This window comes from Lissotriton helveticus, chromosome 5_1, assembly GCF_964261635.1.
Source record: "Lissotriton helveticus chromosome 5_1, aLisHel1.1, whole genome shotgun sequence".
In the NCBI taxonomy this organism is placed as follows: domain Eukaryota; kingdom Metazoa; phylum Chordata; class Amphibia; order Caudata; family Salamandridae; genus Lissotriton; species Lissotriton helveticus.
Window position 1 is genome coordinate 1,129,691,608 of NC_136065.1, and position 26,315 is coordinate 1,129,717,922.

Genomic DNA, 26,315 nt, shown 5'->3' on the forward strand with positions numbered 1-26,315 from the left:
CACAGCAGAGTGCCCACCATTAGACGTTTTTTGTACGAGGACAGGATGACCCCAGGGGTTTGTGTGAGGTGAATATATATATATATATATATATATATATATATATATATATATATATATATATATATATATATATATATCCCAGACCGAGGACACAAACACTATACTGAATCTCATATGCAATACGTTTGCCTGTTGTGATAAAGGCTCGGAGATATATCAAATTTAGGTCTTTAACAATGAAAATGTGCCGAGAGTTATACAGTTACATTTTGGTGAACAGATCAGTTGTCCAAACCAACAGCAGTAATACTTTTCATGTTGAAGGAACCCCCTCCTTCACTCCATACTTCTCGAATGTCCCTCCCCCCCCCCCCCCGCACAAGAGCCTTATCGTAACACAAAGACCCAAGTCTATCAAGCAGGTCTGAAGCGACTAGTCACATTAAAAATTCCAAAAGATGAAAGCAAGTTATTTCAAGCGGTTGCTTTTGAGCAAATTAACAGCTTAATGGGGCTGAGTCGATCTGTAATCCCTGAAGATATTTCTAAACCTCAATGTACTTTCCATATTTATGTCCTTCACTCCCTCACCATCTGCTGAGGTAGCATCTTTTAAAAACACCATCAAGGTGGAGCAATGAACTAATGCCTATTGTGCACAAGTACAGAGGAAATTGATAAATCCAACATTCTCTTGGAATTCATAATGATAGAACAGGTGACCTCTATGACCAAGGTTATCTATGTGCTTTTAAAACAATTCAGTAATTTATGCAGACCTTTTCTTTATCACGGTACATTAAGGAACTGAAGAAGTGGACAGCAGAGTTGAGCCGAGGAGAAGGAATTGGAAGGAAGGGGGATTGGGGGATACGCATGAAGAAGTTAAAAACAAGGAAGATATACCTGGTGGGCATCTCCAGATGGCACAATATAAGCCTGGATTGGCTCAGTGACTAGTCCAGAGTTCTTCATCACTTGCCTCAACTTCCTGAGGAGTTCTGTAGTAACCTTTGGAGACATTTTGATACCTGCAAAATTAAATGCATCTCAGTACCTCACAGATGTGTATATATTCATGTACACAATAACTAACACTCTTACAGAAACACAGACTTGCTTCCAACTGGGATTCTCTCAAACAACGTCTACCATAGGATCAACATGTTGATTACTATATACAGAATGATTTTTCTTATAAAATCCATCTTTCAGAACAAGGATACGTAAAAACATTAATACAGAATATTGACTATCATCAATGCTAACTAGATCTTTTTTAGAAAGCCTGTTATTCCCAGCTTCCCAGGGTTGATCGAACTTGTAATGGCCCTGTAATTTATCATCCAGGAATTAGTGTCTGAGTGTGGAATCATCACCTTTGTAGCCTCATTGCCCTTGTAATAGTATCCCAGGTCTAGCTATAGAGGCCTAAGACCCTCATCCAGGTTATAAATATACTGCTACTGCTCCGCTGCCTTTCAATCGTTATGAATTGAAATCACTGTATAATATATAAATATATAATATATATATACTGAAAAAATAAAGGTTAAAGTAACGTTATAGTTAGGTGAAATGTTCAGTAACAATGTATTGTTTAAAACTCTAAAAACCACTGAAATTCATCAGTTCTAGTGATCTCAAGTAACTATCACTCGCGATCTACGGTAACTATAACTCGTGCTCCCACCATGCACAGTTTTCTCATCAATGTTTTTATTGCAAATGTTGCAATGATATCATCTATGCGGTCTAGGAAGAAGTCATGAGTGATGTAATATGTGCGGTAATTAGTAGGACATGGCGAGGGAGCTAGTTATAGTTGCTTTTGGGCACCATTTAAACTTACTTGAGATAATAATAATAATAATAATAATAATAACACCTTTTATATAGCGACTGGTTACACTAGGAACAGTGTGTCCCCGCGCTTTAAAACTGTCTACCAGCACTAAACCCCAAAAACAAAAAGGCCACTGAGGGAGAGGTCAGGAGAATATCAAGATTTGGGAAAGAGGTGAGTTTTCAAACTCCGCCTAAAGCTTCCTTCTAATGGCTCCATCCGGAGCTCAATGGGGAGGTCATTCCATTGTTTGATAGCCAAATATCTGAAAGACCGACCCCCCATCCGTGCCCGTTGAATCCTGGGCACCTGAAAGAGCATACGGCCCTGAGATCGTAAAGGACGATTGGGATGGTATTTGGTGAGTAGCTTTTGCAGATAGGCGGGACCTCTCTCATAAGCAATGCGATGAGTCATACACATGCTCTTGAAGATGATACGTTCCCGTATAGGGAGCCAGTGGAGTTGAACTAGAGCTAGTTTCCCTGAATATCTTCTTGAAAGATTGAGAGCTAGTCTCGCTGCCGCGTTTTGGACACACTGTAGCCTATGCAATCCTTTCCTACTCAAACCTAAATACAAGGCGTTACTATAGTCAAGGTGGGGAGTCACCAGAGTATGGATTAACGTTTTCCTGCTGTTTGCAGGGAGTGAGTCCAGGATCTTGCGTAGGACATTAAGGATCCCATAGCATTTCCCTGCTATCCCTCTAGTGTGGTGTTCGAAGGATAGAGTCTCGTCCAATCTGACCACTAAATTTTTAACCTGTTCTAATGGTTTAGGGATGGTGCCGAGTTCTTTAGGCCACCATGCCGATGACCAGATGGATAGAGATTTCCCCAACACCAAAAGCTCAGTTTTATTAGCGTTGAGGCGTAAGCAATTGGTATTCATCCATCCAGGCTACTCCGCTCAGACATGCCGTGAAATTGGCTGAGGCCTCTTCCGGGGGCTGAGACAGTGTCACTACCAGCTGGGTGTCATCAGCATATGACACTATCTCAACCCCGTACGCCGCAACCAGCTTGGCCAGGGGTGCCATATAAAGATTGAACAGAGTCGGGCTCAGAATTGAGCCCTGAGGCACCCAGTGTCTGAGCGAACGCACCTCGGATTTGAACGGAGGACAATAGACCTGGAATTGTCTATTCGCCAAAAATGAACACATCCACTCGTGGGCCAGACCCTCGATACCCGCCTCCTCAAGACGAGAAAGCAGCAGAGGATGGGAGACGGTGTCAAATGCCGCGCTCAGATCTAATAAAAGGAGCGCGGCTGTCTTCCCCTCATCTACTCTACTCCTCAATAACTCAGTGGAAAAGAGGAGTGCCGATTCCGTCAAGTGGTGTGCTTTGAACCCTGACTGTGAGGATGCAGATGCAGTCCGCTATCCAAATATTCACAGAGCTGTTTATTGACTATCTTTTCCACCACCTTAGCACAAAAAGGCAGCAGCGATATAGGTCGATAGTTATCCAGCTGCGCAGCACTCAAATGGTTTTTTTTTTTTAAGGGAATGACTTGCGCTATTTTCCAGTCTTGAGGTATATGACTTGTTAGAAAAGACTGTTTCGCCATATGGCCTATATGGGTCGCCAGAAGTTCGACTTGATTTTTGAAGACTTTGGGGCGAGCCACATCCTCAGGGGAGCCGGATTTAATACTACGTATGATACTCAACAACTCCATAGTATTAGGCACTACAAACTGATTAAGGCCTCCGTTGTTAATCCTCTGCCTATTGGTAGAGGTGTCCTTAGGGGGTTCTGCCGGTGTGTCTGGAAAGGTTTTGTATATGTTGTCCACTTTCTGCACAAAGAAGTCAGCAATGGCTTCACACATATCCCTAGAATGTGATTCAGGGGCTATAGTTCTCTTCAATGAGGTGAGTTCTTTGTAAATAACAAAGAGTTCTTTGGTAGAGTGATCAGCCAATTCAATTCTATTTTTTAAGAAGTTGCGCTTCGTAGATCTAATCAATTTGTGATAGCTCTTTATGCTGTTTTTATAGTTGAGTCTAGCCACCTCCTCATATTTATTGCGCCAAATGCGCTCCAATTTATTACATTCCGTTTTACATGCTTTTAGATCCTTATTAAACCACTGAGCTGTTTTTGAGCACCTCGCAGGGGCCTTAGTGGTCCACGGGGCAGTTCCATCTAAAGCTCCTGACAGCCATTTTTCATAATCTGTCCAAGCTTCATCTACATTATCTTTTAGTGGGGGGCTGTTTCTTTTTTGCAGATGGTAAACTCCACCAAAAAATGGTCAGACCATAATACCTTACTGGGGGGTTGCGCCTCCACCCCCTCCCAGTTGGCAAAGATCGGGTCCAACAAATGACCTGCTTTATGGGTGGGCATCAGGGATTGAATATTGAGATTAAACATTTTTAAAGATGCAAGTAGACTTAAAGCCTCCTTATCGTTTTCATCCTCAATATGAAAATTGAGGTCACCCAACACGAGGAACTTATTTTACCTTAGAGCAGGAAGGGCAATTACTTCCGTCAGGCTGTCCAAAAAAAGCGACGTCCTACCTGGCGGACGATAAATCAGATATCCGTAATAGCCCTGTTATGATGGTATTTTATAGTAAATAAAGCAGCTTCACATTCTTTAATCAGTACTGTCTCTAAAGTGCATAGCAGATCCAGTTTATGAATAATGTCAATCCCGCCTCCCCTCTGTTTGACCCGGTCTAGTCTTATTATCCCATAATCCTGCGGAAGTGCTTCCAATATATCAGGATTGGACTCTGCATCCAGCCAGGTCTCGGTTAGAAAGAGTGCATCTGGTTATTTTTCCGCTAAGAGGTCATATATATCCAGCTTATGCTTCCTCAAAGAGCGGCAGTTAATCGATAGCATATTCAGAGACTCAAACTTCCCCTCTGCAGTGGTGTCATTAACAGGATTGTAACGACAGTTATCACAAAATAGGGGTAAGCTAGCGGCATTCAGCGTATGATTACACGCTTTCTGAGTGGAAGGGCGGAAATTCATTAGCTGGTCTTTGGAATACGTAATCGGTTTCTGAGCATCGGTGGTGATTTGAGCAGAGGTTTGGGCCCCTAGCCCCTTCCGGCCCCGGATGGGCACAGACGGGCTTGCCTTTGGCGCGCCTTTGGCGCGCCCGCTGCGCGGACGGGAAGGGTGGGTCCTTTTATCCAGTATGGAGGAGGGTGGGATGCGGCCAGCAACTGGACCGCAACCCTTTCCTCCCTCCAATATGGCGGATCTGGCGAGTCTCTCCCGCAGCGTCAGCACGTAGTCTGCTGCGCTGCGCTGGGAGAGAAGAAGAGAGAAGTAAGGCTGGGCTAGCAACAGAGCGCCAGACAATTGCAAAGTGCCACACAGAGAGCTGCACAAATGAAGGTAAAATACACGTTATTACACAAATATTAAAAGCGAATGCTTAAAAGTGTCTCGTGCTGTCCCCCGGCTTTCCGCCTCAGGGAGAGTGCTAGTAAATCAATGGGCGCGCTCGCACTAGAATACGGCTTAAGTACTCAGGGAGGGCGGGATGCGGCCAGCAACTGGACCGCAACCCTTTCCTCCCTCCAATATGGCGGATCTGGCGAGTCTCTCCCGCAGCGTCATCACGTAGTCTGCTGCGCTGCGCTGGGAGAGAAGAAGAGAGAAGTAAGGCTGGGCTAGCAACAGAGCGCCAGACAATTGCAAAGTGCCACACAGAGAGCTGCACAAATGAAGGTAAAATACACGTTATTACACAAATATTAAAAACGAATGCTTAAAAGTGTCTCGCGCTGTCCCCCGGCTTTCCGCCTCAGGGGAGAGTGCTAGTAAATCAATGGGCGCGCTCGCACTAGAATACGGCTTAACTACTCAGGGAGGGCGGGATGCGGCCAGCAACTGGACCGCAACCCTTTCCTCCCTCCAATATGGCGGATCTGGCGAGTCTCTCCCGCAGCGTCAGCACGTAGTCTGCTGCGCTGCGCTGGGAGAGAAGAAGAGGGAAGTAAGGCTGGGCTAGCAACAGAGCGCCAGACAATTGCAAAGTGCCACACAGAGAGCTGCACAAATGAAGGTAAAATACACGTTATTACACAAATATTAAAAGCGAATGCTTAAAAGTGTCTCGCGCTGTCCCCCGGCTTTCCGCCTCAGGGGAGAGTGCTAGTAAATCAGATAACTGTAACTAACTGCCAAGTTCCTGTGGGTTTTAGAGTTAAAAAAGTTATATCGTTTCTGAACAATTCACCTAACTATAACCTTTGCTTTTTCTGTAAATGATTTTTTTTTTTTAAACGTAAAGTAATACTTTATTACCATTTGTAAATCCAATCCCCTTCCCACAAATATATGAAGCATCATCCCCACGGGCCCTGGCCGACTATGAGTGGTTTAAAAAACGGAAGCTCAGGAGACTGTGCTGCTCTTTTTTTTTCTTCCTTCTAATCTGGGACCCCAACACAAGGCGTAGTGGGTCCTACCCTTGTGTCTTTATTTTTCTTTTTTACCATTTTTTAGGACTAGGTCCAAGTCCTAAGTCCCAAGATAGCTGCAATCAATTCCTGGCTGAGGAGGCGGCAGTCAATTGGATCCCATTTTGAGATCTGTTAGCTGCACTGATCCTCTGCAGCGTGAAATATCCAAATTTGTTTAACCTTAATTTCTCCAAAACTACTAAAAAGGATTTACACCAAAACACAATAAGCATTGGCAAAGCCAATAGGTCTTGGGTTTGCAGGAGTATTTTATTTTTCTAGTTCTGTTGTCTAGTAGTGTGGTTGTCTTGTATGTGATTTTAATTTTGAAATCGAAGGGAAGTTTTTAATTGTTTAACGGTGAAATATTATAATATGGGTCAGTGACCAAAGCCCACATGCGAGACACTAGCCTGAAGCATTAGAGTAAGTGTTTACAACAATGCAAACAATGCCAACCTTTGTGTGCGAATGGCATGTGCTCTAAGCGTGCCGTTCTATGGCACTGGCACTTTGTGATTATATTTAAACTATGTTATCTCCCCATGCCCAAAATTGGTAAGAAAAATACAATCCACCTTTCAAGTGTCATAAAGTAGGGGATGCTGCACCACTCACTAAGCGCAAATCCATCTCCCCTAAAACAAAGTCAAATTAAATGGCAACATCTATGAGCGAATGCCATGTGTTTAGTGGGTGTATGGGTGAGTGAGTGGCTATATGGATGAGTGAATGAGTGTGTGAATGTGAGAGGCTGTATGGGCGAGTATGTGCTTGTATCAGGGACTATATAGGTGAGTGAGTATATGTGTTAGTATATGTATAAGTGAGTGGGTGTTTGAGTAACTGTATGGGTGAATAAGTGGATGTGTAAGTGACTATATGGGTGAGTGAGTAGGTGTGTGAATAGCTATATAGTTGACTTATTCAATGTGTGAGTGACTATGAGTGGGTGTGTAGGTGTCTATGTCGGAATGTGGATGTGTGAGTGCTGTACTAGTCATTGAGTAGGTGCATGAGTGGTTATACATGTGAATTAGTGGTTGTGTTATTGGCTGTATGGGTGAGCTGATGTGAGTGGCTCCATGGATCAGTGAGTATGTGAGCAAGTTTTTGTATGGGTCTGTCAATGGATAGGTCAGTGGTTGTGTGAGAGTGTGTGTATGAGATGTTCTGTCGGTGTGTGTATGTGTGTGTGTGTGTGTGAGAGAGATGTTGTATGGGGGTGTGTAAGTGGTTCTGTCCATGTTGTCATCAGTGATGTCATGTGAGATGTCATCAGTGGTGTCATCATTTAAGATGTGGTCCGTAATGTCATTGGCAATGTCATGAGTACTGTAATGTGTGAGGTCATAAGCAGTGCATTGCGGGGGCGTAGGTAATAGTTCGCTAAGCTGACTATAACCGCAGAATTTCTCTCGTTTTGTACGAGTGAAATGTTAGCCTAGCTATAATATCCCTGTAACCTTTGGTTTATCCAGTGAGTTTTAAAGTTTTATCTGTAACCTGTTGAAGTTTAATTTCTGTGAAATGAGCATTGTGCCAGAATGAATCCTTCCCTGCGTATTTATCCAAGAGGGTGCCACTGTTTTGTGCAACACCTCTATTCAACCGGAGTACTTTCTACTGGCTAATTAGGAAGTGCTACCTCGTTGGATACATGTATAGTGCATCTCCTACACTACAGCTGTGTAAAGGATGCTGAGGAAACGTCTCCAGTGAGCTTGTGTATCTGTAACTTTGCCAATGTGATTGTTTCTCCAGCGTCTTCACCAGATAACTGGAACTGCAGAGAAAACACACTTGGATTATTTGTACTTTAGAGAAGTAAATGCTTCTTCATTTGCTGAAGATGTGATTATATTGCTAGGCATCAAGAACCAGTCTCCAAAATTGTGGGGAATCGCGCTGGGCGGGCCTTTTAGTAAGCTGTATATCATCCAAAGAAAAGGGCGGAAAGATGCTGCATACCGCTAATATATATGGGGCAGGGCCAAATCGGCAGGGTTTCTTGGCAAGTTTACATACTTCTAGCATTTAAAAGTTTAGAACACAATCTCTGGTCTCAGCAGCAGATGACAAGAAAGAACCCACTCATCACAGACACTATGTGAGACATTGCGCTTAAGAAAAGCAAGGATGTAAACACCTCCATCATGGAATACAGATAACTTTTCGGTGGAAATGCAGAGAAAACATACTTGCTTTCCCTTGGACATGCGTATTAAGTTAGGCTGAATAGTACTTTACAGAAGTGGGTATTCAACATGGGCACCTACTTTGTTTTATATCTGTAAGCACCTCCCGTTGAGGTTTCATTTCTGTAAAATGAGCATTGTGCCAGAATGAATCCTGCCCTGCGTATTTATCCAAGAAGACGCGACCATTTTATACAACACCTCTTCCCAACTGGAGTACTTTTTACTGGCTAATTAGTAAGTGCTACCTCGTTGGCTAAATGTATAGCGCACCTCCTGCATAAAGGAAGTCGAGGAAGATACTATGCATAGTTTCTACTACTTTATATAGTAACTGTACAAGCCTCTTAATAGGAAGCAAAAGGTAAACCTGCTCTCAGTAATCTACAGCTCTGTTTGTGCAGCTTGAAAACATATATGTCCTTTTTAAGCAAGGACCTGTAAATGGCAAGGATCAATAAGAGGTAAAGTTGAATGTAATAGCACATGTGGGGAAGTTGAAGATCAGGAACTCATCTCCTTCTGTTTTAAAATTTTTGAATCCACTGAAAGAACCTAGCTAAACCTTTATGCTGAAATATGAGATTCTTTCTAGATGGAATGTCTTCTTACTACTTAAGGCGGAAGAAAGAAAGACACACAGCTTTAAGTGGGTAAATTATGCAAGAGACCCTCCAAAGTGGCCATCAATCTTCCATTGCTGTTCAACTACTACATCTCAACACTGGCACGTGTTAGTGAAGTATCAAATACTCATCCAAAATTACTTTTATGCCACTCATATTTGCCAGCGTTAGAGCATGAATAAGAAACCCAGGCCTACAGTACCAAATTCCTACAGCAGGTGTTCCATAAAATGAGAGTTTTATCCAGCTGCATAGGGCAAAAACTGAGACCGAAAGGGATTTAAATAGTGCCTAAATACCAAGGTGTTAGGGGAGGAGCTGGGGATTGCTAGGCTCACAAACAATGCCAAAACTACCAGCCTACCATCATATGGCATAAGGAACTTCAAGCCCCTCTGTCAACACCAAGAAAAGTTAGAAACTTAAGAGCTACCATGGATTCTGAACTATTCTTGATACCACATGCTAACAATGTCACAAAGAGTGTCTTCTATGCACTGAAAACACTACATTGGATCTTCCCAAGCCTTGCATACCAACTGCTAGCCATGCTTGTAATCTCCAAGCTCGACTATGCCAACAGCCTACAGCTTGGCACAGTCATTCATTATATGCTAAATACCACTCATTCAAAATGCTGAAGCAAGTTTTCGTATTCACCTTCACGTAAGAGAAAGCAGGACTCTAGTCCTGCAATCGTTCTACTGGCTACCTATAGCTAGAAGGGCAATGTTCAAGACACTCTGCCTGGTCCACAGAGCCTCCCAAGAGAAGGACCACTATACCCACAAGTTAAAATGAAGCAATACAAACCAAACATCAAACTACAATCCAGGCTTACACTACTTATCATACTACCTAATCATACAAAATCCATAGGAAGCACTGCTTTCTCAGTACAAGGCACCAAGCTGTGGAACTCGCTACTAGTCAGCTTTAGAAGCCCGTGGGAGCATTTACACTTCAGAACACAGTTGAAGACTTGGCTATTTCCTTGATAATTGCTCCACCTGCTATCCAGCAATAGAGCCCAGAAAACTGTTGCATACTCAAGTGCAATCCTCGGCTTACAACTGATGAATCTTAAACTCACCCAGCAAACTACTTTCTTCATGAAGGTAAGCAAAACAGGCTGAACTATGGTACGCATTATGTAGTATGCACTTCCATATATAACAGTTATGGCCCATAATGATATTAAAACTATAATGGGGAGAGGAGTTGGCCTAACGGCTAGGGCGGTCGACCCCAAATCTGGGGAACTGGGTTCGAGTCTAGTCAATGACGCTGAACAACCTGCGATTCTGGGCAAATCACTTAATCTCCTTGTGCCTAACAAAAATGAATGTGTCCTCATGTAATGCAACTGGTGCTAAGTAAATCGCACCGATACCCGATTCGGGTCAAGTTTGCGCTATATAAAACTCTGTAAAACAATAAAATAAAAATAATAATAATATGCAACATCAGCAACAAATTGTAATGTATACTTCTCAAATTCACATAAGACATATCTGCTGTGAGGGTTGTCCATCACCAGCACTGTTCAGCCAAAAAAACAAACATTACCAATTGAACATGCATGAATAACTGAAAAGAACTACCACACATTACTGGACATTTACAGCAGGTCCCAAATATCTCTAAAATCAGACCGCTTCTTTACATCTCTCAAAGATACTCTGATATGGAATGATAATAAAAATGCCCAATTCAACAGATCTCTCCACTACTTTCTCCCTCCAACCATGCCAGCTCAGGACCACAATTGTACACAAAATCTCAGATTGGACAGTGCAGTAACCAGCTAAGCATACTGTAACATATGAAATACTACAAAGGGACCTGCAGAGCTGTTCAAAGCTACCAACGTGCTGAAAACCGTAAAACTATGTGTCCGTCTCTTACAATTCATCATCCAATTCACTGCCATGCATTGCATCCCATAACACAATAACCATACCCCAGGTAGTCATCACACACGACATGAAAACATTTCCCACATAGGAGTAAAGAAACCAACAACAAAAAAACAACATGCTTCCAAACATACACCGTGTACATGTAGCGTGCTATTCATGCGGACAATGTCCCACATAGTGGTAGTGAGTGCTCTATAAATGTTGCAATAAATTACAATTCAATAAAACCCTTGAGAGTGAGAAAGAAATGAGACCAATGGAGAGCAGTGCTATGGATGCCAGTCAGAGCCAAGAGGTGAATGGTCAAGACCAGATACGGCACAGGATTATCAAGTAACAAAAGGCAACAACTAGCACTGAATTAGAGCCCTTTTGGGTTGTTCGAGAAAACTAGAACATTAACGAGGGAGAGGGGGTGCCATTTGGTCACTTGAGTACAGACTTCATTGCAAGTTTGGCAACAGCCAGTAGGAGGGAGATGGATCTAAAGATTAGACGGTTCAAGACAATTTGGTGAAGTGGAACAACAGCTTTTCTAAAGGTTAGTGGCAAATGACTGACTGAAATGGAGGAATTCTTCATTCAAGGTGAGTGTGTTGGTGCGTTTTAGGTGAAATGAGTCTCCATTTCTGAGGAAACAGCAGAGCTAGTTTGATAGAGATAAGTAACTAAGGAGTTCGGTTAGCGCAGGGTGCAGCCAGGCTAGGGGTGTCAAGTGTTAGAAACAAATCAGATTGTTTTTGTTACTATGGAAGAAAGCACTATTGCTGTAGAGCTTTCATAAGGAGTCACCTTCGTAGAGGCAGCAGACGAAAGCTATACATGCCCTTGAACAATTCAAAGAAGGGTTTTCAGCTTTGATCTTCCCTCCATGCCAGTCAGATTTCACTTTGGTGGTGCAAGACTCACAATGATGCAACTGCGCTATGTAGGCTGCCTACCAAGCATCACAACAGTAGACTCTTCAGGCCTATTTGATTCAGCGTATAATAATAATTTCTGATCAAACATCAGTGGTAAATTAATTATTAAGATTGCTGAGCAATGGTCCAACTTGGGTGGGATCCGCTCAGCGAAATTGGTGAAGCTGGGAAAGAACTGTAGTCAGGCTTGCCCTTGGTGTGTATATGCACACCTGGAATGCCAAACGGTGTAAGTTAAAATGCCTTGCCAGACTCTTTCAATGGAAAAGAGAAAAAAATAAAATATAATGAAGGCAATAAATAGGGGAGAAGAGCTAAAAGAGGACCATAGACAATGGAGGGGAGAACCAAGCAATGTCTGGGGAGCAAAGAAATAAAGTATAGGAGGTTTAGATACAATCTATCCAAACTAAACCCCTAATCAGAAAGTAACAGGAACATTTTCTGAGTCAGCTTTGTCCAGGTTCACCAATGACCTTAAAGAAACAAACATATCAGGACAGAGACACCCAGGGTGTCAGAATATAGAATACACTGCAACATTATCTCAGAAGCAAAGCTGCAGGAAAACAAAACTTTTCATTTTTAATCTGGCCTCCTACTGATGGTTTGCTGACCTCATGGACAGCAAATGGCAAATACTTGACAGGCGATCAATCCTGTTATTTGGCTTGATTTTGCCTTTTGGGGTTATGAAGGGTGGCAAACACTCTCAGGGAAAGAGAAAATGTGCAAATTCATATGCCCAAAAGGTGCCTTGCTCAGAACACCACACGTGTAACGGCAGGACCCCTTTAGAAGATTGTGGTGCAGAGGAAAAAAAGAGCACATCTGGAAAAACGGAAAGGAAGAAACCCACAACCATGGGCATTAAGAAGAAAAACAGAGCCATCACCTCCACAATAATGAGGTGTGTGTGTACTCGCAATGTTATATAGGGTAAGCTCAATTAAAACCTTTCCCTCTTGTAGTCTTGACCCATGGAAAAGGAATTAGGTGGTTTAATAACAGGTAATGGAAAATTATACGAGTAGATTTGTACGTCAAAAGGCCGTACGCAGGTGGCTGTTTGAAGGGGGTCTCTCAGTGTTAACTTTTAGGATCTTTCCCATATAAGCAAAGAATTGCCCTCGTCTAACCTCCCCGTTTACATTCAAGCAGGAAGGGCTGGTCAGTCTGCATCTTTTCCTTGGTGTGCCACTGTGTTTTGAGACGCTGACCCAGTGTGGCTATGGAGAAAGAAAGACTATGGAGTGGGTAACTCCATCTTTTGCTGTGTTGGGTGCACTGGATGAACGCTTGCTCCATATTTTGCTAGTCAGAAAGGGGGGACATCAGCATGCCGCAACGAATCTCCCCAGATTGGTTGAGGAGGAACTCTTGATTTTCAATGTCATTCGTATCATGGTCTCAAATGAATAGAACGTACTGTTTTTATGTACAGCAACACAGAGAAACTTTGAAAGCAAGAGGCTGTTACCCAATTGCTCCATCACACTACAGTCAACTGTCTCATGGACAATCATTCTAATCGAAGAAGCTGTCACATATGCCAATGTTGGATGCTGTGGTGCAGCAAATGTGCAGAAGCACTGGGGGCATAGTGTGTGAGGTAGACAAGTTGGATTCCCATCATAACTTTCCATGTTCTTCGCTCATTGGATATGCAACTTAAAACAGAGTAGTTAAAAAGCAACCAAGAGGGCACTTTCCAAAAACAAAACAATATCAGCATAAAACATTAACAAAAACATGAATTTGCATTCATTATACACAGCCTGGCTCTATAAACGAATGAATAACACCTTAGATCCAGGTATATAGGGAAAGCAAGCAGCTTCTGCTAATGAATTTGCACTTATTTTGAAAATAAGCTATGATACAATTACAAGAAAACACTAGAAGTAAGAAATCAATACTTGTTTCTGTATTTAAATCTTTTTGTAGCGCCTCACCGTCCGTTTCCTCTTCTGCACGTTCTCAGAGTCTTCAATCCTTGAATGCAGGAGCACATTCACGTTCTGCCCTTTACCCCTTCACAGCATATTCATCAGCATCTTCGAACAAGTGAGAGAGATAGTAGTGGTAAGCTGTTGGACTTTACACTTCAATTAACCTTTTCCTGCTTTATCGACTGCAATTCGGGCATGCTGAGCAGGACAGGTTCCCCTAAGACAAGAGCGTGCTGTTCCAAAGGTCTAATCTGTGGACTTTGCACATACATTTCCTCTGCCTTTCTTTTAAGGTATTTTCACCATGCATGTTAGGTTTATCTATAATAAACGATATCTTGTTATGGAAAATATTTTCCAGAGCCCTCTAAAAAGCACACAGCTATATTTCCCTTGCATCATACCTTTTCAAGGATTATTTTCCATACTCAAACAGTACAATGATTACTATAAGCCTGTGTGAATTTTATTATGCAATTAGAAGACAACCTTATATTTTATTAATAGAAAAAAGCAAAAAGACGTGAAAAAAACAGAATTTGTGTAGCCATTTTGTGGTTAGGTGATTGGAATGCTTAACACATCACAAGGATACTTGACGTACTTGAAGACCACAATTTGCATCCTTTCAGAATGTCCTTTAGAGGACTGTTTTAACTTAGAAATGTAGAGTACGTTAAATATAATCTCATGGAAGCAGCTGTTAATGCTATGGCGTTATATAGCACTTTCACCAATGATGAGACCTAACAGTTGAATCAGGAAGCCAGTAATTCAAAAGATAGGAGCTTCAGCCCACAGTTATCTATAGTTACTTCATCCACCGCTTACCACAGTGATTCTAGCTCCTATCCAACACTGATCACAACCCGCTACCGGGAACAGTTCGTAAGTTGGAAACAACTCAATTTGAGCAGGTTAACTGGAGAGACACTCATATGACCGACACAGAGATTTGAGAAACAGCTTCTAGTCATGAAAAAACATGCACGAGGGCGTGGCTTGCAGCCGAGCAAGACGGCTGCTGCTTAGGAGAGTTCCGAGGGCACGGTAGACTCCTGCATTAATCCGTCACATAATCCGGACAATGATTGTACCCTAAAGACTGACACGGATGTCGGAGTGCAGGAGGAGCCTGGGGATCCGACTCCGGTGCTAATCCGTTGTGCGGAAATGCAGGCCCGGAGCGAAGACTAAAGCGGCCTGACGGCTCTTCTGCAGCCGGGGAGTCGATTTGAAGGTGAGCCCGCTGGTGGGACTGCGGCGCGGAGAACATCGCAGGACACGGCAGCAAGGGGGCCCTGGAGACTGTGTCGCTGGCGGAGGCTGGTCCCTGCTTCTGCCCGCAGGTGCGCCGGAGTAGTGTGCGCCGCCCCTCCTCACCCTGGGGCCTGAGTTTGGCGACCTCCGGAGCTGCGACGTGCCTAACACGCCCCACAGACGACGGCAGCAGAAGTGATCCTGCGCCGCGGTCGGGTCCGGTGCCTGCGGTGGGGTGGGGACGGCCCGCTGGGACGGGCGGGCCCGATCTGGACACCATCTGACGCATCGGAGGCCCCGTGGAGCATGAGGGAGGTGTGCGGCCTACACACGCAAGTGAAGCCGGGTCCTCGATTGCAGTGAGACCCAGTAGCAGGATTGAGATCAGGGGCGAAAGGCGCCCGATAGTGCAGTAACACCTGACCGAGAGCGGGGCACAAGCAGGAGGCTCATGGGCCTGAGGGGCGTCTGGTACAGCCCCCCACCATTTGGCAGGCAGGTGCCCTCGGGGTGCATAAGGAGACCTGTGGGCTCCAGCAACAGTGGAGCCCAAATACATGCACCGGCAGAGGCGGAGCTCGCGGACTATACAATATTAGGGGCGAGCTGCAGGAGAAGGCACACCAAGAATCACCGGCTGGTGACACCCGCGAATTGGGAAGGTGAATCCGTGTAGTGCAGGATACAGGGGTATTGCGTGGGAGACCCCCCCTGGCCCTACATCGCAAATTAGTGCAGTGGGAAAACCGAAATGCCGTGCGGGGCAGGCGGTCTCACGGCGGCCAGTACCGGATAGCGTGGAGTCATCTGGGCGAGGATGGAGGGCAGGGGCCCACGCACGAGGACCACCCAGTCCAAACTGGACAAATTCGTCTAGGGAAAGGAATTCCCTCCGCTGCCTGACCGTGAGGACCCTGGAGGGGAAGGTGCACACAAGGTAACATTGGAAGACATAATGACCGCCCTCACCAGTGTACAATCGATGGTGGGAGCGATATCAGCGGATGTCTCCTTCCTCCGAGGGGACTTTAAAAAAATGATGGCCAGGGTCATGGAAGTCGAGCAAGTGACGAAATCTCTGTCGAAAGATACTACGGCTCTGATATGAAACTGCGTGGAGGCAGAGAACAAGCTCATGGCATCAAATCTGGATGACCAAGAAGGGCGTTCCCGGCGCAACAATGTCAGAATTACGGGAATTCCTGAAAGCGAAGAGAACCCAGCCAAGGACTTATATGTAGAGGACCTCATAAAATCTAGACTCCAACCCAGGGGACTATCAACCTTTTTCTCAGTTGAGAGGGCCCACAGGGTGCCGGGGGTAAGCCCAAACCCGGGCCCCCCCCTAGACCTGTACTGGCCCGCATCTTTAATTTCAGGGATAGAGATGCTATATTGCAAACAGCAAGGGTGGCTCCGCAGCTACATATCCAGAATTCAGTTGTGTCATTCTTCCCGGACTATACAGCGGCGGTCTCCAAGCGCCGCAAGAGTTTCATGGAGGTCAAGAAAGAACTGAGAGCCAGGGAACTGCCACACTCAATGCTATTCCCGGCGAGACTACGTGTGGTGGCATATGGGAAAACATGGTTTTTCAACACACCAGAGGAGGCACATGACTGGACCGAGGGATGGCATCAGGTGAGAGAACCCAAGCAGTCGGAGAGAAACCAGCGACGTTGCGGGATGACTGGAGACCCCGGGGACCGTGGCCAGCAGCAAGAGGAAGAACACCTGCACCAGATGAGACCGAAGAGTGAGACTGAGCGAGAACGCTGGACTCTGCGACTGGGTGATGTGTGGGGGCACACAAACGGACTTACCTGCACAAAGATCTGAACCATACTCTATGTAAAAGCTGGCTTTGGGGTGGGGAAGGACTACGATCGTCCTTGGACCTCTCACCTCCTACACGCAAGTACTTTTTCGGGGTTTGGGACGGAGCACTCTGCAAAGTTGGGGAGGCGGGCAGTTCTGAGTCCGTCTGGCAGGGAGGGGGGTTGGGGGATGGGACAGTTTACATGGTTCTGTGCGTTATTGGTTTTGGTTCTTAGCGGCGATTTCAGGATTGTAGCATTCCCACACATTGGCCGACGTATTCAGTTCTCAAGTACCTCCGTATCTACTCCCAAGCATTTTACTAGGCATGGCAACACAAACCCCTGCTGATCCCGACTCGGAGTCATACCCCAAGACCCAAGTGACCCCCCTGTCATTGCTCATGTGGAATGGGCACAGCCTGGGGGACAAAATAAAGAGGGGCCTGGTTCTACAAAGTTTGAAGCGCTGCGCCCCAACGGTAGCCCTGCTGCAAGAAACGCACCTCACTGGTAACGCATGTAAAGCGATGGACAGGTGGGGGTATAAAATGATAGTGCACTCCGAGTTTTCTTCTGGTTCCAGAGGAGTTGGCATTCTGGTGAAAAAACAATCCCCATTTATAGTGCATAAAACAAAAACAGATGATCAAGGCCGATTTGCGGCCCTACTGGGTCAGTGGGAGGGACGGTCTGTCAATATAGTATCAGTATACATTCCTCCCGCACTACAAGCAATAGCGCTCCCAGCCCTTAGCGAATTCTTAAGTGACTTGTGGAAAAGTAAATTTTGCCATGTCATATGTGCCTACGTGTTCCCCATGTTATGTCATATGTGCATGATCGATATGCATGTATTCCCCTCTGATTGATTAAAGACGCAATTACAGTTGTGTCCATCTCTAGTATGCCAGTTTCCAGTTTTCGTGAATGTAGGAAGGTAGATCCCTGACTATGGTTGCCCCCAACTTTTTGCCTGGTGTTTTGCTGGTTTTCTGACTTAGTTGACCTGGGGCCCTGCTAATCAGGACCCCAGGCCTACTGCTCTCTCTGTAAAATGGATTCCATGTACCTTAGGTACATATCTAATTGGATACTGAGTCACCTTATCAGTCCCTGTACAGTGTACCTTAGGTACCCAGAGCATAGGTGTACCCAGGGCCTACCAGGGGCTGCAGCATGTATTATGCCACCCCTGGCTGGCCATCCAAATCTGACACAACTGGCTGCTTGACAGCTGGAGCAAGGTGGTGTAATCACCCTTTGCTTTAGATATAGTATACCTATATCTAACCCTAAAAATGGACACACAGATCTCCTATCAGTCACTCCTATGGCAGGCCTTGACAATCCTGAAGGCAGAGTGCTTGGAATCGTGTGAGATAGTGCTCTGGCATGAGCTGAGCCTGTCTGCGGCTTTCGGGATCCATCCCTTAGCCGTTTCCATGATATCGCATACCATATACTCTTAAGTGCATTATAATCCTCGCGGTTATATGCCAACTCTGGTATCGCTTTATCAAAACATGTCGAGTAAGGTGTCATACGAATTGGAATACTAACCCCTCGCCAATTCTGGCGACGGGGTTAGCATTCCACCCTTCTAGAGGGACACGACATGTATGTAACCTGTAACCCCGGTTAAAGTCAGACAGAGCCTTAGCATCCACAAAATGGATGCTGCCACCGAGACACAAGTCTGCCCTCCTGCTGCTGGGAGTCCTCCCAGAGCAGGAGGCAAGGACAAAGGGTTTCCTGCCAGGGGCGGTGCCAGCACCGTCCCAGACAGGGTTTTGTGTATTCTAGGTAGGCAGGGCTTTAGAGGAAGGTGACTGCAAGTGGCACCCCGGTGCTCACTGTGCATAGACCGGCTGAAACCAGTTCCAGGGGCACTCCAGCCCCTGGCCTGGGGAAAGCCCGCCAAAGGAGAGGGGTGTAACCACCCCCCTCCTAGTCCCACCCATAGGGCAGGACTTAGTCGCGTGCCAGCCCCCTTTCCCAAGATAAAGGTAGGACCTGGCCCCCTTCCAAATCAGATCATCTTTGAATCCTGAAACTACTTTCCACGAAAGGAACTCAAGACTTCTTCCTAAGATTTCTCCCTTGTGACTAAGGAGTAGTCACCCTGCATCCGCAGGCACCATCTTAAGAACACTGCGGTCTGCTGCAAGTCTCTCCTCCGGATCAAGACTGCCCAGCTCGACGAGAACCGGCTTCCCTGGCACCTCTGACCTCTACCTGCATCATCAGTCACGCTGAGATTCGTGGGTGTGACGAGACCTCGAGGGACCGGCCATCTTCAAGACTGCACGACTTCTTTCCAGCAAGCCCGCCGAGTAATTTCCTGGTGAGTGCTTTGGGGTCCGAGAAGCCCCGACCCTGAGCAGCTCCAGCACCGAAGTGCAGCCTCCCTACATCTCCACGATCTGCGTGGGGCCCTTCTGCTTTTTGCTGCTCACCGCGTTGTTTGGCTACTAGCCCGCTGGCTTGTGGCCTTCTGAACGACGCCCGACGACATTTCTGCTGCTGGTCTGGTTGCTCCAGGCTGGCCCTTGCTCCCTTCCAAAAAAGGAGCACCCCGGACCCTCCTGGTCCACTCAAGACGCCATTTTGAGTCCACCGCGTGGGCTTGAACTAGCCAAGGCTTGTTGCCCAATCCTGGGTAACTTCGACGCCGACAGCTTCATCCATCGTGGGACAGCTCGCCTCTCCATCCTGGTCGCCGACAACGCCTCCTGGTCCGTGAGATCTGCAGAGCCAGCGTCGCCCACTCACCTAGTCGAGGTGACTTCGCCCGGTGCCATCCTGGTGCCCACTTAATCACTGGCTAGTGATTCAAGAACTTGGTCCCCTCTGCTTTCAGGTTTCTTCTTCCTTGATCCAGGCTTGGATCCATCGAACTTTCCTTCACTGGTCGCCTGCCAGCAACTTCCTTCTTCCAGGCTCCTGGTCCGGCAACGAGATCCCCGACGTCTTTTCAGACCTATGCAGCTGCAGCCCCTGGGCTAGGTAACATCGGCACTTCGGTGTCCCAGCATAGCCTCACTATCCTAGGGTCAGGATCCACTGTCGTTTTCTTCCTACCAGGTCGGGTTCGCCCGTGAACACTAACTTTGCCTTTACTAGCTTCCATAGACTTTGTCCCGCATCCCGCGTGAGAGTGCACACTCTGCACCCGAGTCCCCTAGGCCTCCTAGAAGTAATCTAACGATTCTATAGTCAAGTCCTAGCGATTCCAAAGCCTATTAGTACTGTACTTACCTGCTAGTAATTTCGCATTCCACTTTTAGAATATATGGTTTTTCGTGCCCCTCGGGCATTTGTGTATAACGTGCTAACTTAAGTATTTTCGTAAGAGTTTTGTTGTGTGCCTAGCACCCTGTCCTCATAAAGAGTACAGGGTTGTTGTGATTCTAATAAATACACTGTTTATTTTCATAACACTTGTGTGGTGTCCTTTCACTGGGTGTTCAAGGGGTAATGTGATGGTAAAACAGCTGGCTTAACACGCCCTCTAGAGTCTTAGCCTTAGACTGCTCGTATCCATGCTACTAGGATAGCTGGTCTATAAGGTTGACTTACAACCAATCATCAATAAGGGTTGTTTGGACTGATATATAGTGATCACTAGAATAGTGAACACTGCACATCAGGCCAACTTCTCACAGTGAATACAACGAATATCAGGCCTATGTAAAGCTACGTTGCCACGTTTTACAGTGTGCACGTTAATTCATTGAATTGTCCCCGTTTCTAGGCCTCAAAAGGGCCCGGACTCAGATTCAGCTCCTGTCTCCTGAACACTCTCCAAGGAGCGATACAGCCCCCACCTGTATCCCTGACCCTTCACTTACTTTCATGCCTCGCAGTGCCCGGCTCGGCCTGGCTCTGCCTCCCAGTCTGCTAAGAGTATGTTATGTTTCTAGTTATCAGTTCAGCCCTCCTTCTCTGCATTCCTAAGCTACTGAATCGCATCAATAGTTTCCGTCATGGTCTAGCCTTTATGTCTCCATGTAAGAGAAATACTGTATTCATATTCATAGAATATTCCTAGCACACGTACTACATGTAGAATAATGCATGCACCAGTCTTAATGTCTGTTAGCCTTTACCCTGATAACTTTTGGATTCTATCAACATGTACTATAAACACCAGATACTAGATATGCCTAGGTACATGTCGCTCTGACACTCCAGACTTTCGTCTCCTCTTCTAGCGCAGAAGTCATAGCCCCCAGTTCTCCCTAGTAACACGTCATTGTCAGTTTGCGCGCACCACTAGGTTAGAGGTCCCAGCTGCTCAGGTAGCCCCCTCCATGTTTCCGCCCCTTTTATGACATATTCTGTTACGTTTGCATCACATGTCTATGTATACGCCCTGTACACACCTCTTGTTACACCCACTTTATGCCTTATCTTTCGCGACTGCTACAAACTCCGCCTACTGCTACGCCTACTGTACTGAATACAATGTATTTTGTTTAACTATAAATATTGTGCACTGTTATTAAAGTTTGCTAGCAATTCCCAGATCCTGCCCCGGCAGCTGCCGGGCCCTGCCATCCCATCCCCGTACAGGCTGTCCTGTTCCAGTCCTTTATGCTTAATTAAAGCCTGTCAACTCTCGCTACCTCGTATCTTGACTCTTATTTATTGAGCTATCTGTTTATATTGTATCCAGTCAAAAATAGAACCGGTAATTAATTATTTATTTACCACATAATGGCGCCCGAATAGGGACTTGCCCTTTCCCCACGCGCCGGAGAAGCCACGCAGGCCCCCTGATCCTCTGCAGTCGTGACGGAACCATACCGTGCACGTGCAGATATTTCTGCTTCAAGTATCCCTCAGGCCCACGGAGGAGACAGAGGTTGCGGTCCAGCGTCCAGACGAGGCGGTGGAGGAACGCGGCGAGTCCCGACCAGAGCCCAAGCCGAGAGTCCAAGGTCCGAGGTATCCGGAGGCCCACCTGTAACTGAAGTCCGAAGTACGTCCGTCCGTCGTCGTCGCAGTCCAGTCCAGTCCGAGGCCTTCCGTCCTTGCTGCCCGGTGAGTACCGTTGCTGGGGTAGTATCTAGACAGGGTCAATTAATTTGTCTCTGGTCCGTGGGTTTGGGTACGCAAATCCAACACGAAGTGTCCACCTAGGTGGATGCGGGTCCTGACGTGTCTCTTTATGAGACCGGTAAGTTTCGTACTGTTTCAGCAGTGCATCTAGTCATTCCAGTAAGATCTGTTCTGTTCTCGAGAAATTCATGTGTTTCTGTTCTCAGTATTCCAGGTAGTATTTTGTCCGAACCGTTATTTTTAAATGTTATTTCATGTGTTTTCAATGTCGTGGTATGAGTGATTTGTTTTCTTAAAGTTATTATTGTGTTTATTGTGTATTGTATTGTTTCTAGACTCCAGTCTAGTCATGCCTCTGTTCTCTAAGTTACGTCAGTTAAAAACTAGAAAAGGTCTGCTCGAGGAAGCAGTTCCTGTCCCGCCTAGGGACAGTCCAGGTCATTTTATGTATCATAAGCATGGCATAAGTGCCATATTATATCTGGACTTATGGGTCGAGTATACTAAAGATCTAGAAGAGAAATATAGATGGCCTGTATCAGGTACGTGGGATGCCGAGTGCATCATGCGAGTAGAAGAAGCATTATGGAAAAAGAAATCCAGACAGTCCCAGAAAGATGCCATCGAGTTATGGCGCAAAGAATCTCACAAAAGAACAGAGAAAGAAATCAGAAAGTCAGAGTTAAGTAGAGAATCCTCAGAAAGAGCCCAAGAAAGGGAATTAATCGAAATAGGTGAACGAGTTAAAGCCGAACAGTCAGACAGACAGAGAAATGCCCTCATTAAGGGTATGTATCCTCTTCTTGCCGAGGGCTTGCCGAAAGCAACCCCGGAAGCACCATGTAATTTTCCGCCGCCATTAGTTCCGATTAAGCTACGTCACAGACCGACCGCAGCTGATATTTTTCTCTCGTCCTATTTGGACGAGACAGTCCCAGAATATGCAAATCCTGCTCCGCCAGCTCCTGTAAATAATGTGATTCCTGTTCTTCCAGCCACCGGGGCACCTGTTACAGCACCTGTTACGGTACCCCCGGTCCAGCCCATAGTACAAGTTCCCGCTACATCAGTCACTCTGCCAGCACGAAGAGTATCAGTCGACGATTCCAGTTTAGGGGCCGCGGGGGGAGGTCCTCCTGGTACCCCGCCGCCACACAAACGTGTAACGTTAGTCGAGTTACATGAACGTGCGTTACAGCGTACGCCCAAATACCAGTCCGTTGCAGATATCAGACGAGCTCTTACCGAATGCCGTTATGATCCAGTCCCAGGCGATGATAATATGGTTATATATTCATTGCGCGTAAGACGGGTGACCGAGTATTTGGACACCCTACCGAATATGAAAGAAGATCTAGACAGAATATATCGCTTCATCCGTACAGGGGACGATCCAGAAAGTATTGGCGAAATCATGTCTCTAAGGAAAGCTGAGACCCAGCTCATGCTATTAAAATTTCTAATTAATTGTTTAATAAGGGAACAAGATTGTCTGACTAAAGATCCGATCGAAATGAAAGTTCTGACAAGGTGGAGTGATAATATAGCCGAGGGTAGACACAAGACACTCAGTAGTATAGAGAGTATGTACAAGAAAATTCGTAAGGAAATAATAAGGTTACACGACAAACGCAAAGCAGCACAAGTAAGCGAGAAAGAAAACGACTCTTCTACTGAAGAGGTAGACGACGAGAATCCTACCAGAATAGCGTATGTAGGTAGATCTAGACTTCCCGACCGACATTCACGCCTAGAACACAAGAAAGTTTTTCATCTTCCAGCACCAGAACAAGGTTCTCTGGAACAAGTATTTCAAGCTACCAATCACATTCTGAAATCGCGAATCGGTTGTAGTGAGCTTAGTACCATGCATGAACAAGAACTAGCCCGATCAGCAGTCCGATGGGTTACTGATTCTACCACTTTTCCAGACGAAATAGTGGCACAAATGTTCCTGAAACTGCCCCCAGCCGAGCAGCGACTGGTGGGTATGTATATGATCCAGCACCTCATTACACTGTATGAGGGTCAACATTCTGATCCAGGTCCGTTACATGATGTCCTGAACGAGTTACTCCAGTATAAATGGAAAGGTTTAGGTACCGATTTAATTAGTGTCATTCTAGAACAGCGCCACAAATATAGAACGTTTCTGAATCCGCATTTCGTTCACGTCTCACCTCCAGAAAGTAAACCATTCTATATAGACAGACAGCATCCGTTACGAGAAGTCCACCCAGTTAGAGGAACGGGTGGCGATCTAGAACGAGTATTTGTTTACACCCCGATCACAAAGATGGAACTCTTAGAGATGAAAAAGTTAATTCCCTGTCACGACAAAGATCCAGCAGGGTTCCATCGAGAATTAAAAGACATGCTCCGTATGGGAGAATACACGTATCCAGATATTATTAAAATGCTAAAAGTCCTGTTGCCCGCAGGGGTATATGAAAAACTCAAGGAAAAAGAATGGGAGGTGGGAGAGAAAAAGATTGATTGGACAGCTCTAGAAGCTGAAGATAATGCACGTGTACCAGGTACCGGTCTTGGAGATAAATGTAAAGAATTGCCCGAGTTATTGATTCAAGTTTTGCCAAGATTACTAGCCACGAAAAAGGAAGATTGGGATGCAATCTCAGCATGTAAACAGAAACCAGACGAAGATACTAGTGATTTTTATTCTAGATTCGAGAAATGTTTTATAATTAACAGTGGTTTGAAGACAGGTAGCGAGTCTTACCCTCATCTTTTTGTTACTAAACTAGTCGAGAATTCAAGCCCACAAGTTAAAAATCGAGTTTTGAAAGTCGAAAGTACTTGGCAAGCTAATACCCCGTCACAAATGCTCCAGATGCTCCAGTATCACCAGAACAGGATCAGAGAAGAGCAAGAACACGAAAAGAGACGTATGAAAGACACGAAAATGAAAGTATTAGTTGCCCAATCTGTTCCACAAGACAGTCAGAAGAGGGGTCCGAATCAAGCCAGTCATCCTGCACCTCCCGTTAAAGGGACATGCAATTATTGTAAACAGCCAGGTCATTTTATAAACGAGTGTGCAGTTCTGAAACACAACATAGCCACTGGTAAGACTAAAGAAAGACCACGTCCGCCTAGACAAGAACAAGTCTCACAGACTTCTCAGTCACCGCAGAATGCACAACAGACAGTTCCAGCACCGCAGCCTATTGCTGCAACACAGCATGTTACACAACAGATGTACCAGTACGCACAGTCCGAGTATCCAGAGTACCAGCAGTATTCATGAAACAGCCTAGAGAGGGAGGTAGGCTTGCCTCTCATCGAGATACCTATAGATCAAGAGGGTCCCTATGTACACAGTCAAGTATTAGGGAAAGACAGAAAGTTTTTGATTGATACAGGGGCAAGTAGGACTACTATCAGTCATGACGAGGTTCCAGGGGCTCCGCTCTCAGGCTCTAGAAATGTTTCCCTTGGATTTTCAGGAAAGCCTATTGTAAACGAGATTTCAAAACCAGTTTCTCTAGAAGTAGGTCCATTGTCCCGAACTACTGATTTGTTACTTACGAAATCATGTCCAGAAAATTTGTTAGGTATCAAGACATTAAAGGAATTAGGTGCAGTAATTTGTTGCTCCCCAGAGGGAGTTCGTTTGTTTTTAAGGGACTATAAAGGTCATTATGTATTACGTGATTTTGATCCAAGATTACGGAATGTCCCCCAGCATCTATGGGCACAAGGTCCAACTGATGTTGGTTGTATGCAAATCACACCCCATCGTGTGACTCTGAAACAAGGTGTTGTCCTGCCACGAATCAGACAGTACAAATTGCCACCTGAGGCTGTAGCAGCCTTATCCAAAATTATTGACGAGCTCATTGTTCAAGGAGTGGTTGTAGAAACTGACTCCAATGTATGTAATTCTCCTATCATTCCAGTCATGAAACGTACTGATCCAAATGCACCTCCAGTATATCGATTAGTGATTGACCTTCGAGAACTTAATAAATGTATCATACCCCAGTATCCAGTAGTTCCAGATATTTCATCCTTATTAACAGCTATAGATCCCGAAGCTACATTTTTTACTGTAATAGACCTCAAGAATGCATTTTTCAGTGTTACCATTCATCCAGACAGCCAGTACCTTTTCGGTTTTTGTTTAAATGGAAGGAGCTATAAATTCACACGAGCTCCTCAAGGTTTCACAGAAAGTCCTAGCATTTACAGTCAAGCACTTAAAAGACAACTAGACAATATTCACATGCCA

General features: G+C 45.4%; 1 protein-coding gene across 1 annotated transcript in view; it reads right to left on the minus strand.

Annotated features, from left to right (window-relative positions):
• XPNPEP1 (X-prolyl aminopeptidase 1) overlaps positions 1 to 26,315 on the minus strand; it is a 410,780-nt gene that overhangs the window by 320,716 nt on the left and 63,749 nt on the right. The window contains exons 3-4 of the mRNA XM_078643742.1: positions 13,923 to 14,024; positions 910 to 1,034 (exon numbers count right to left, since the gene is read on the minus strand). Of these exons, the coding sequence (XP_078499868.1) occupies positions 910 to 1,026 (117 nt within the window). The 5' untranslated portion in view covers positions 1,027 to 1,034; positions 13,923 to 14,024. The remainder of the gene's footprint in view (positions 1 to 909; positions 1,035 to 13,922; positions 14,025 to 26,315) is intronic.